This window comes from Microtus ochrogaster, chromosome 2, assembly GCF_000317375.1.
Source record: "Microtus ochrogaster isolate Prairie Vole_2 chromosome 2, MicOch1.0, whole genome shotgun sequence".
In the NCBI taxonomy this organism is placed as follows: Eukaryota; Metazoa; Chordata; class Mammalia; order Rodentia; family Cricetidae; genus Microtus; species Microtus ochrogaster.
The window spans coordinates 22460296-22472874 of NC_022010.1; the positions used below are offsets into that span (position 1 = coordinate 22460296).

General features: G+C 51.0%; 1 protein-coding gene across 2 annotated transcripts in view; it reads right to left on the bottom strand.

The window, feature by feature from the left end:
* The window catches only part of Mlxipl (MLX interacting protein like), a 34924-nt gene extending 22599 nt beyond the window's left edge, over nucleotides 1-12325 (bottom strand). For both annotated transcript variants that reach the window (XM_005344635.2, XM_005344634.2), the window contains exons 1-2: nucleotides 12018-12325; nucleotides 4617-4723 (exon numbers count right to left, since the gene is read on the bottom strand). In XM_005344635.2, coding sequence (XP_005344692.1) covers nucleotides 4617-4723; nucleotides 12018-12310 — 400 coding nt within the window. In that variant the 5' untranslated portion in view covers nucleotides 12311-12325. The remainder of the gene's footprint in view (nucleotides 1-4616; nucleotides 4724-12017) is intronic.
* Between the last annotated feature and the right edge of the window lie 254 nt (nucleotides 12326-12579).

The window sequence follows — 12579 nt, forward strand, 5'->3', positions numbered from 1 at the left end:
AAAAATAAAAAATAAAAAGAATTTAGAGCCTCTACCGCTGAGCTACATCCACAACTTTGCTACTATTATGATGTTTTAGATTTTTGTTTTGTTTCGTTTTTTAAGACAGGGTTTCTCTTTGTAACAATCTTGGCTGTCCTGGAACTGGCTCTTGTAGACCAGGCTGGCCTGGAACTCACAGAGATCCATCTGCCTCTGCCTCCCAAGTGCTGGGACTAAAGGTGTGTGCCACCACTGCCCGGCTCAATGTTTTAGATTCTTATTACATTTCTTTATTTTGTGTGCTAAGGAGGCACACGTGTAGGAGTCAGAAAAGGACTTTCTGGGGTTGGTTCTCTCCTTCTATCTTCATATGGGTCCAGGGAACCCAATTCAGATCATCAGCCTCAGTGGGGAAAACACCTTTATCCGCCAAGTCATTTGGCCTGCCCTCTTTTATATAGTTTTGTTTTGTTTTTATACAGTAGTCCTGTGCAGTTCAGATGGAATTTAACTGGTCATCCTCCTGCCTCAGCCTGTAGAGTAACTGAAATTACAGGCCTACATCATCACAGCCACCTTTTAAGGAACTTAAAAATCTTTTAAAGGTTTATCTATTTTATTTTGCATGTATAAATGTCTCCCGTGTGTGTGTGTGTGTGTGTGTGTGTGTGTGTGTGTGCCTGGCTACTGTGGAAGTCAGAGTGTGGTTCCTGTGGACTGTGGAGGTCAGAGTTTTTCCCGTGTGTGTGTGTGTGTGTGTGTGTGTGTGTGTGTGTGTGTGTGTGCGCGTGCACCTGGCACCTGTGGAGGTCAGAGTGTTTCCCTTGTGTGTGTGTGTGTGTGTGTGTGTGCACCTGGCACCTGTGGAAGTCAGAGTGTGGTTCCTGTGGAGGTCAGAGTTTTTCGCGCGCGCGTGTGTGTGTGCGCGCGCACACACGTGCTTGGCTCCTGTGGAGGTCAGAGTGTTTCCCTTGTGTGTGTGTGTGTGCGTGTGCACCTGGCACCTGTGAAAGTCAGAGTGTGGTTCCTGTGGAGGTCAGAGTTTTTCGTGTGTGTGTGTGTGTGTGTGTGTGTGCGTGCGCGCACGCGCGCTTGCCTCCTGTGGAGGTCAGAGTGTTTCCCCTGTATGTGTGCATGTGTGTGCCTGGTTCCTGTGCAGGGCAGAAGAGGGCATCAGATCCTCTGAAACTGGAGTTGTAAATGGTTGGGAGTCACTGTGGGTACTAGAAACCCAACCGAGTCCTTTACAAAAGCAGCAGGTTCTCTTAACCACTAATCCATCTCTTCAGCCCCAGAACCTTAAGAGGGGGCAAAGCCAAGCCCACCTGGCTTTCCAGCTCCTGAATTTTTCAAATTTATTTATTGATTGTAATGTTGAATATTGAACCTAGGGGCCTCTTGAATACTTTGCAAGTGTGATACTGCTAAACCCTGCCAACCACACAGCCCAGCGCCTCTCTGGGGATTCTAAGCAGGGGATCTACCACTGAGCCACAGCCCACAACCCTTCATTGGGGAATTCTAGGCAGGTGCTCTACCACTAACCCACACTCCAGCCCCTCCCTGGGGAATTCTAGGCAGGTACTCTACCACTGAGCCATACCCAACCATCGGTAATAAGATGTCGTGCCCTCTTCTGGCCTGCAGGCTCACAAGCAGGCAGAACCCTGTATGCATAATAAATAAATAAACAAACAAACAAATAAATAAAAGAGGAGCCGGAAGAAGAGAAGAGAGAAAGGAAAGAAAACAGGTGTGGTGGTGCTTCTCCGTTCAGCCTGCACTCAGGAGGCACAGAAAGGAAGAAGCTCAGGAGTTCAAGGTCACCTTTGGTTGTACACTGAATTCAAGTCTAACCCTGGGTACGGAGACCCTGCTTTTTTGTTTGTTTGTTTGTTTGTTGTTTCTTTGGGACAGGGTTTGCTGTAGCTTTAGAGCCTGTCCTAGAACTCTGTAGACCAGCTGGCCTCAAACTCTCAGAGATCTGCCTGACTCTGCCTCCCGCTGGGTGTAAAGTTGTGCACCACCACCGCCCAGCTAAGCCTCATCTACTTTGTTTGTGGCGATGAGACAGAATAACAGCTAAGGTAGGACCTTTGCCTGTATACACATGTACACCTGCATAGACACACAGAAAGAAATAGAGGGAGGGGGAAGGAAGGGAGCAAAGGAAAAGATGAATTAACCTCTGCGGCGCCAACAGCGCACTTTTGCCCCTCTAGTTTTAGCATGAAAAGAGAACACCAAGGTGGGGAGACTCCTCCCTCCCCACCCTGGCTTTATAGCTTCCTAATTCGCCCAGATCCCATCAGATAACTTCTCAGTGACACGACACAGAGAAGCCGTGCAAAAAGCTTGTAGTTCCGTGCGCGTCACTGGGGGCATCTAGGCAAGTGCTCTGCTGCTGAGCCACACCCCCTCCTTCACTTGGGCGTTCCCTAGTGCAGGATACTATACAACTGAGAAGGGGGGGGGGGTCTGAAAACTCTCCCTGGGAATGTGTCCTGATGCCCCCACATCTGTTTCAGATAGGATTTCAGTAGCTCAGGGTGGTTTGAACCTTGCTACACAGTGGACTGGATGAAGAAGGCCCCTCTGCTATCGACCCCCAAGTTTGATCCTGCCACATCCGCTGCCACAGCCCCCACTGCTCCCTCCTCTTCCTTCTTGTTTGTGACAGGGTCTCACCATGTAGACCTGGCTGGTCTGAAACTCACTATGCAGACACACTCACTGAGATCCTCCTGCCTCTGCCTCTACAGTGCATCACCATACCTGGCTGCCTTTGGATCTTAAACAAGATAATTTATTCAAGTGTTGGGCACATGAGTCAACAACCCAGAGTCTCACAGTCCCCTTCTGCTTGGATGGGATCCAGCGGGCCAGCAGAGACGACTAAAACAATTGTATTTCTCTAGGGCTGTGTTCCCAGCCCAGCACAGCCTATGATTCTATTGTCTTGCCACAGAGGGGCTGTCCCCAAATACACGACTGTAACCTCCTCTGGATATATTATTCACTGAACCTCATCTTAGTGTTAGGCCCTCTTGTTTTTTTTTTTTTTTTTTTTTTTTCCGAGACAGGGTTTCTCTATGGCTTTGGAGCCTGTCCTGGAACTAGCTCTGTAGACCAGGCTGGTCTCGAACTCACAGAGATCCGCCTGCCTCTGCCTCCCGAGTGCTGGGATTAAAGGCGTGCGCCACCACCGCCCGGCTGTTAGGCCCTCTTGTATCTGTCTTTAGCAGATCCGCCATCATTGGATAGACAGGGACATGGTTCAAAGAGGCTAACCTATTGACTTGCTTGAAGTCAAGCAGCCAAGAAGCAGAGACAAGACACCTGTCTGAGTGACATAAGTCCTGTTCCCCACCCCCACCCCGACATCTGCCTAAATCACACCAGGTACCTACAGGATGTTCAGTGAACAGCTGGTGGTGCTGGGTAGTAGTGGTGCATGCCTTTAATTCCAGCACTTGGGAGGCAGAAGCAGGCACATCTCAGAGTTCGAGGTCAGCCTGGTCTTTGGCGGAGTTCCAGGACAGCCAGGGAGGGCTACACAGAGAAAGGCTGATCTGTGCAAGATTTTCTCCATTTACTAAGCATTGCAATCGGACCAGTGGGGTATGTAAATGCCCCCACAGGTCCCCTTTTTGTGGTGCTGGAAATGGAACCCAGGGACTTGAACATTATAAGTAAGTGTATTACTGTTGACCCACATCTCCAGCCCCTCACTTGTTGATGGATTCTAGGCAGACATTTTACCACTGGATGACTCCCCTAGACCCTCACTGGGGGATTCCAGGCAGGGGCTCCACCACTGAGCCCCAGCCCCTCACTGGGGGATTCTAGGCAGGTGCTTTACCACTGAGACCCAGCCCCTCACTGGGGGATTCTAGGCAGGTGCTTTACCACTGAGCTCTGGTTCTAACTGGCTTCTTTTCCAGAGAATCTCAAGTAGTTTACTTAGTGAAGGGGCTGGTGACTACGTCAAGAGTCTTGAATTAGCATCCACGGCCGCCTCCTTCAGAGCTTTCAAAGTGCCCTCGGCTGTATCTTGTCCTTGTCTCACCTTAGAAAGTGACCTTTGGGGGGGCTGAGGAGATGGCTCAGAGGTTAAGAACGCTGCCTACTCTTCCAAAGGTCCTGAGTTCAATTCCCAGCAACCACATGGTGGCTCACAACCATCTGTAATGAGGTCTGGTGCCCTCTTCTGGCCTTCAGGCATACACGAAGACAGAATATTGCATATATAATAAACAAATAAAAAAAAAAAAAAGTGACCATTTACTGGGTGGTGGTGGCAAAAGCCTTTAATCCCAGCACTTGGGAGGCAGAGGCAGGTGGATTTCTGTGAGTTTGAGCCTGGTCTACAAGAGTTAGTTCTAGGACATACTCCAAAGCTACAGAGAAACCCTGTCTCGAAAAACTAAAGAAAAAAAAAGTGCCATTTGGCACAAGTTCCTCAAGACCTTCTGAAGGCCGGAGGATGCTCAAGGGTCCTTGCACTGAGAGCTCACTTTCTCTACAATGCTCACGTTGTGCACTCTGCAGGAGCTGGCTCTGGGTTCTAGGAATGGAGCCCTTTGGCTTGAAGGAACCCTCCCAACCCCAAGGGACCCATGGTGCCCACTCACACTGAATGTACCAGGCCCTCCAGATGGCATTGTTGAGGCGGATCTTGTCCCGACACAGCAATTTGAGGCCTTTGAAGTTCTTCCACTTGGGAGAAACCAGCTTGCCACTATTGGAGACGGAGAGAGGGAGATCAGAGTGTGGCAGGGAGAGAGAAGATGGAAGCATTTCAACAGCAGCCGTCTAACTATGGCTGGAATGTCCCCAGGATCCCCAAATCCTGTCTATAATCTAATAGGCTTGAAACCTTACAAATAGCCATCCAGACCCCACTCTGTGTCTATTGGTTATCTCCTCCCACTTCTTACCAACTGTCTTCAGAGTAATGCTGTCCATTGGCCTCAAGGAGGAGAACTTTCACATCAAGCGTGTGTGTGTGTGTGTGTGTGTGTGTGTGTGTGTGTGCAGGCGCGTGCTTGCACACATGTAGATGAGGAAGGGGTTTTTTTTTTTAAGATTTGTTTTTATTTTCCGTGCAATGGTGTCTTGCCTGTACATTTGTCTGTGTGAGGGTGTCAAATTTCCTGGAACTGTAGTTTCAGACAGTTGTGAGCTGCCATGTAGGTGCTGGGAATTGAACCTGGGTCCCTGGAAGAGCAGGCAGTGCTCTTGCCCACTAAGCCATTGCTGCAGCCCAAGAATCTTCCTTCCTTCCTTCCTTCCTTCCTCCCTCCCTCCCTCCCTCCCTCCCTCTCTCTCTTTCTCTCTCTCTCTCTCCCTTTCTTCCATTCTTCCTTCCTTCTTTTTTTTTGTCCTCCTCCCTCCCCAGACAGGGTTTCTCCTCCCCAGACAGGGTTTCTCTATAGCTTTTGAAGCCTGCCTTGGAACTTGCTCTGTAGACCAAGCTGGCCTCAAACTCACAGAGATCCACCTGCCTCTGCCTCCCGAGTGCTGGGATTACCACCACTGCCCAGCAGCCCAACAATTTCTATAGATAGTCCAGACTGGCCTGGAATTAGAAATTACAGTGCCTCCTGGTCAGAGAGACCCTAAAGATCCCACCCCTCCCCAAGAAGGACACTAGAGGCCCCACCCCTCTCCGAGGAGGACTCTAGAGATTCCACCCCTCCCTGAGGAGGGTTCTAATGGCCCCACCCCTCCCTGAGGAGGACTCTAGAGGCCCCACCCCTCCCTGAGGAGGACTCTAGAGGCCCCACCCCTCCCTGAGGAGGACTCTAGAGGCCCCCTATAAGAATCTATAGGCAGTTGGCAGCTGCTGGTAGAGGGTGAGACGGTCTCTGAAGCTGTAAAGACACTGGTAGGAAGCCCATGCTCCTACAAATAACCCTTCAGTCATGAAGCTATAGTCACCCTAAACCCTCTAGATAACAACAGGAAAAGGCGTGAGGGCCAGTTAGACAGCTCAGCAGATAAGAAGGTAAGGGTGCTTGCTGTCAAGCCTGGTGACCTGAGTCTGATCCCCATGACCTACATGGTGGAGGGCTATAGAAAAGACCCCAACAAGTTGTCCTATGACCACCACGCCAAGGCATTCACTCCCCAAGCACACACACAATAGTTATTTAAAATTGTAAGATTTGACGCTGGGCAGTGGCACAGGCCTTTAATCCCAGCACTTGGGAGGCAGAGGCAGGTGGGTCTCTGAGTTCAAGGCCAGCCTGGGCTACAGAGTGAGTGTCAGGACAGCCCTGGCTACACAGGGAATCCCTCCCCATAAAAGTAAGACATGAAAATAGAAGGGAACTAAGAAGAGGAAGGATGTGAGCTGCAGTGGGTGAGGACAGGAGGGTGAAATCCAAATACATTATACACGTGTATAAAACGCCATAAAGGTGTATAAATTAATATAGGCTAATAAAAAGCTTTTTAAAAAAGCAAGAAATCCTCTGCCTCAGCATCCTTAACCCTCAGTACTGCAGTTATAGGAGGTGTGCTCCATCATGAAAGGCTCGCATATCTCTCCCCTTCTTTTGTCTTTGAGAGGGGTTTCCTAGTCTTCAGATAGCATAGAGTAAGTCTCGAGTGTGTAATGTTGGGCTTGATACATAGCCAAGGCCGGCCTTGAACTCCTGATCCTCCTGCCTCTGCCTCCAGAGTGCTGGGATTACAAGTGTGCACTACTATGTCAAGCTTCTCATACCTATTTTTTTTTTGCATTTTATTTATTTGGTTTTTTGAGACAGGGTTTCTCTGTACCTTTGGGGCCTGTCCTGGAACTGTAGACCAGGCTGGCTTCGAACTCACAGAGATCCGCCTGCCTTTACCTCCCAGGTGCTGGGATTAAAGGTGTTCGCCACCACCGCCTGGCTTTAATATCAATTTCTTACATCTTATTTTAAAATAAGAGGTTTTATTGATATTTATTTTATGTGTATGAGTGTCTACCTATGCCACTTGCATGCCTGGTGCCCCTAAGAGCCCTGAAGATGGCATCAGATTCCCTGGGACTGGAGTTACAGATAACTATGAATTGCCATGTGGGTTCCAGGGACCAAACCTGGATCCTCTGAAAGATCAGTGAATCCTCCTAACCAACCAAGCCATCTCTCTAGCTCCAAATATCCACTTCTGAGAGATAGGATGAAATGGCCTTCCTGACGGTCAGGGAGGAAAAGAGTCATTCCCAAAGGGACATAGTAAGGATGTAGCCCTGGCTGGCCTAGAACTCACTATGTAGACCAGGCTGGCCTTGAACTCACAGAGATGTGTCTGCTTCTGCCTCCTGAGTGATGAGATTTATTGTGTGTATCCCCATGCCTCGCTTCCAGTCCCTTTTTGCTTGCCAGTCACATGGGCTCCCATAGGTCTGTCTGCCCATAAGAGACTTAGGGGAAGAAGGACAGTTTGCCTGGATAAGAAGGAAGTGCCCGTGTGCCCACAGCACATGTGTGGCCATCTAGAGGTCTACAGAAAGCCATGCCTTTGTCCCAGTAGCATAATGGAAAGAATCATTTGGCCAAAGGAAGACAGCATGGAAACAGAATCTTAATCTTGACCATAACCTAGGGCTCCACAGAGCACACAGTGGGAAGGAGTTGAACGTAGGTAATGACTTCAGCTCCAAAGGTCCCTCTGAGAACAGGCCACATTATCACCGCCTGGAAGCTGACCCGAGAGGATGAAGATGATAAAGATCTTGGACACCTCCCCACCTCACCCTTATCCCTTCCTTCTTCATTGTCTATAAGCCAAGCTTGCATCCAAGCCATTTTGATCTGTTTTCACTTCTTGCTCAGGGAGGCTCCGAAGAGCCTTCCAGAGACTGGAGAGATGATGGCTCAGTTGTTAAGAGCCCTGGCTGCTCTTCCAGAGAACCTGGGTTCAATTCCTAGCCACCACATGGTGGCTCACAACCATCTGTAAAGAGGTCTAGTGCCCTCTTCTGTCATGCATGCATACATGCATGTAGGCAGAATACTGTATATAATAAATAAATGAATTTTTTATATTTAAAAAAAAGAATTAGCTTTTCAGAAAGACAGGCTGGGTTTGGGGGTGTGGCTCTGCTATAGGAGACTTTCTAGAATCCCCCACTGAGGGGCTGGGGATGTGGGTTGGTGACGGAGAGCTTGCCGAGGAACTGGACAAGACCTGGATTCCATCCTCAGAACAATATATGCACACAAAAAGTCAGGCCTACTCTCCTGGTGACTCCCCTCATGATCTGGGTAAGCGGTGGGTAGATGGCCACTTGATTTGTTTTTTTCTTTCTTCCTGTACTGCCCTGAGTACATGGGTCATTGGGCCTCCTCTCCTTTCTGGTCTCCCAGCTCCAGTATTTGTTTTTGGTTAATGGTGGCTGCCAGGGTGGAGGATGTGGGGTGGAGGGGTTGCCACCTCAGAACACAACAGGCTTCATTACCCAAACAGGCCACCCCTAGCCTGATGGCTGGCCCCCTACCTCCCAGAGCTAGATAAATACCATCTGTCCAGTAAGGCAACGTGATTGGGTGGGGGACATGGATTCTTCCTGGGGCAGCTTCTTTGGTGGTGTGGGGTGAAGGGGGACACTCCTGAGTTTGTGGCCCCTTGTCTGTAACCCAGCAACCGTTAGGTTTCGCTCAGCCTTCTGCTGTCCGGCCTCCAGTTCCCTCAGAGGGTTGGTAGCCTAGGCTGAGGGCAATGAGTCTGTGATAAGATCAAGCCAAAAGGAAAGGATTTGGTTGGATGCATGTGAGGGGAAGAGACTGGTCTGGTTAAAAAAAAAAATTCTAGGGCCAAGGTTCAAAAGTTGTGAGTAATGGGGAAAAAACAGAAAATCTCAGAGGAGGGAAGGGGAGAGGAAAGGGAGGGTTAGGCTTGTGGAGACCAGAGGACTATCTTAAATATTGCTCCTGAGATGCTCTCCACCTTGGGGTTTTGTTGTTGTTGTTTGCCGAGACAGAGTTTCTCTGCGTAGCCCTGGCTGTCCTGGAATTCACTCTGTAGACCAGCCTGGCCTCGAACTCACAGAGATCTGTCTGCCTCTGCTTCTTGAGTGCCAACACTGCCCGGCTCCACCTTGGTTTCTGAGACATTCTCATTGACCTGGAACTCACCCACCAAGTAAGCAAAGCCGACCGACCTTGGAGCCACAAGCATCCATCTGTCTCTGGGCTCAGGACCGCTAGTGTACACTGGCAAGCCTTGCTCATTTCTCTGGGGGTTCTGGGGATTGGACTCAGGGACCCAAGCTTCCAAGGCAAGCAAACACTTAACCAACAGAGCTACTTCCCCAGTCCCTCTTTGTTGTCAGTTAGTTTAATACATGGAACTCACTATGCAGCCCAGGCTGGTCTGGATCCTCATCCTCCTGCCTCAGCCAGCAGTGTTGGGATGACAGACCCGTGCGTGCCAGCACTCCCTAGACAAGAGCCTTCTTGAAAGTTTTACAGCTGTCCTCCCTGGGGCGTCCACCCACAGAACCAGGGAACACAGTGTGCCAGAAGTTCCTTGGCGAGGGTGAAGCACACAGGCCTGTGAGGGCGCCCTTCTCCCTGTCTAACTGACCAGATCCACCCACCACTGGACCCCCTGCCTGCTTGCCCCAGCCCCACCTCACTAGCTGCTCTCTGGAGACTCTCACCCTCTGAAAACCCCTTTGCTTCAGAGAACCCCTATCATGGAAGGGGGGTTGTCTTTGGAAGTCTTTCTTCTTTCTTTCTTTCTTTCTTTCTTTCTTTCTTTCTTTCTTTCTTTCTTTCTCTTTCTCTCGCTCTCTTTCTTTCTTTCTTTCTTTCTTTCACTCTCTCTCTTTCTTTCCTTCTTTGAGACAGGATCTTTTTATTTATTTGAGACATGTATCTTGGGCTAGCCCAAACCTTAAATTTCCATGCAGCAGAGGCTAACCCTGACCTCCTGACCTTCCTTCCTCAGTCTGAATTCTGGGATTCCAGGCATGCTCAACCACGAATGGTCTTTGAGCTTGAGCATGGGGTGTTTACTTTTGTTTTGGTTTTTATTCCTTATTACTGGGAGGGATGTGCATGGCCGGCAGGTGGGTGGAGGTCAGAGGACAACTTCATGGAGTCCGTGCTCTCCAGCCACTTTGATGCTGCAAAGACCGTCACTCGCAGAGCTAATCTCCCAGCCCGTATTCTGTGCTTTCCTTCACCAAGGGTGCAGAACCAAAGACTCCTGTGTACTTGGCCTCCCCTGTCCTGGTGTTTAGAACCCCATTTAAGAGAATTTAATGTCCTGGCTCCTTGGGGAGGAAACACTGCGCTCTCTACCCTAGCCTCTGAAGGAGCAGTTCTGGGAGTGTGTTCTGTCCCTCCAAGTACAATTTCCCTATAACCTCTCCTGCTCATAATCTGACTTGGGAAACCCAGCAAGCCAGCCTTGAGTGCTATGTAGACAAAGCAGGAAGCCCGAGTTGGGAGTGGTTGGGAAATGGGAGACCCTTTGGGGGAACCTGGGAACCCTAGGCTTTTTGTGGGGTTCTCCTTACAGGCTCCTCATGCCTGTAATTCCAGCTCTTGAGGAGGCCAGCTTCTGCTGAATAGTGAGTTCCAGGCTAGCTTGATCTACAGTGTCAAACCCTATCTCCACGAAAGAGGGAGGGGGAAGGATATCCCCTCTTCCCCATGTAACTACAATAATTGGGAATCTTTGATAGATAAAGCACTGTCCCAGTGTGGGCTGCATCTGGTGGTATTCTGAGACCTTAAATGCCCTCTTCCCAGGGAGTCTCATGATGTCCAAGGGCGGGGGAGGGGGAATGGGACAAGGAATTTGAACTTTCCACATTGGTCTCAGCGCCCTGAACTATCAGGTTGCAACACGACCTGGGCTTGAGGCCAGAACATGTGGGCCAAGGTTACACTGCCTCCAGCCAATGGGGTCTCGCAGCTCCGCCACCACGCGGTAGACCACGCTCTTCCGCAAAATCCACCCCTGCTCCAGGTCCCTTATGGGGCTACAGGTGAGGGTCTACGGCCAGCGGACAGCGTTTCTACGAAAGGGAGGAGGCTGGCTGAAGAAGCGTGGTATTTTCAGAGGAAGGATCAAGGCCGGCAGATCCCCCTTGCTCGCCGATTGCTTTCGGTTGATAATTTATCCTGGTCCCTCTGCTCCCGGGAACTTTGCTCCAGGGCACTAGGCCAGGACCCCAGTTCGCTCCCTCCTCTAGGACATGTAGGTGGGGCTGGAGCTGGGTGCGGCCCCGGAGCTCTGAGCCATAGCAGGGGGTTCCTGGCTGCGTTACAGTTTCCCACAGATCCCTGGTTCGGGGCGACCAGGCTTCCCCAGTCTCGACGCAAGGAGGACTGCAGCACCCCCTGCTGGCTCTGGGCGGGTCCCGCGCACCCTCTTCCCGCTAACCTTGACTTAGCGTTCTAAATCAGGCGTGGTGGCTCAAGCACGTAATCCCGGTATTTGGGAGGCTGAGAAAGGAGTCTAGCCTGGGTTACCTAGCTCCACGCGAACCCAACCTGAACTTCAGAGTGAGACTGTCTCACCAAGCTAAATCAAACCAAACAGACGACGTACGGGCAATCGGGAAGCGGGCGAGAAACTGTTTCCATATGAGTTGACACTGGCTAGGAGGGCGATAACCAGAGAACTGCAGTGTGCAGGGAAGTGAGTGGGACTTTGCGGGGGCTGCTGAGGATAGATGAAACAGTCCTGGAGTCTCACGAATGGAGGGAGGGAGTGCAAGGGATGGCTCATAGTTTGGGGAGTGTGAGGGACACCTGTCATTTCTTAGGGGCAGAAGCAGAGAACCAGGGAGAGAGGCCCGACTGCAAGAGGCCCTGCAGAGTGGAGGGCAAGAGAGTGGCGCCACGAGCAGATAATAGAACGCAAATGATTCACAAGCTTGGGTCAGGAGACTGGCTCAGGACCCGGGGAGGGGAAGAATGCCTAGGTTGTGTCCAGAGTTCCCCGGAGCATCGTGGGAACAGAGTCCCAGTGCGCGGTCCCCCACGGAAAGCTGGGACTCGGGCTCCCCAGTCCGCCCTCACCTGTAAGCCAGGCTCAAGCACTCGAAGAGCCGGGTGAGTGTGGGATCGATGCTGCGCGGCCCGAAGTCGGTGACCCCCATGGACCCCTCCTGGTCGCGTCGCCGGGTCAGCGAGTCGCTATGCGGCGAGGACACCATGAAGTGTCCGCTGTGGATGACCTGTGATCGGTGCAAACCACCCGCGCTGCGCCGGAGACTCGGATCCTCCGAGTCTGTATCCGAGTCCGAATCGGGGCAAGGGACGACTCGGGGCACCTGCAAATCCACTGCTAGATCCGCCAGAGCGCGCGCCATGGCCACTAAGTCGCCAACTCCCCTGCGCTCTGGGGAGCAGCCAGAGCGCCTAACTTAGCCAGCCGAGCCTTATTACCATGGCCACGCTTCAGTCTTCCTGATAGGTCCTTGGGGTGGGCGTGTCTTTGGTGGTGGGTGGGGTTTAAATTAGTATAATCAATGAGCCGGGTATGAAACTACTGGTCCTGGCGCCTGGGCGATGGCCTTTCTTTCTGTTATAAGCCCTTTTTAGTCTCTACTTCTCAGGTCTCAGAAAAGATTGGCTGGGG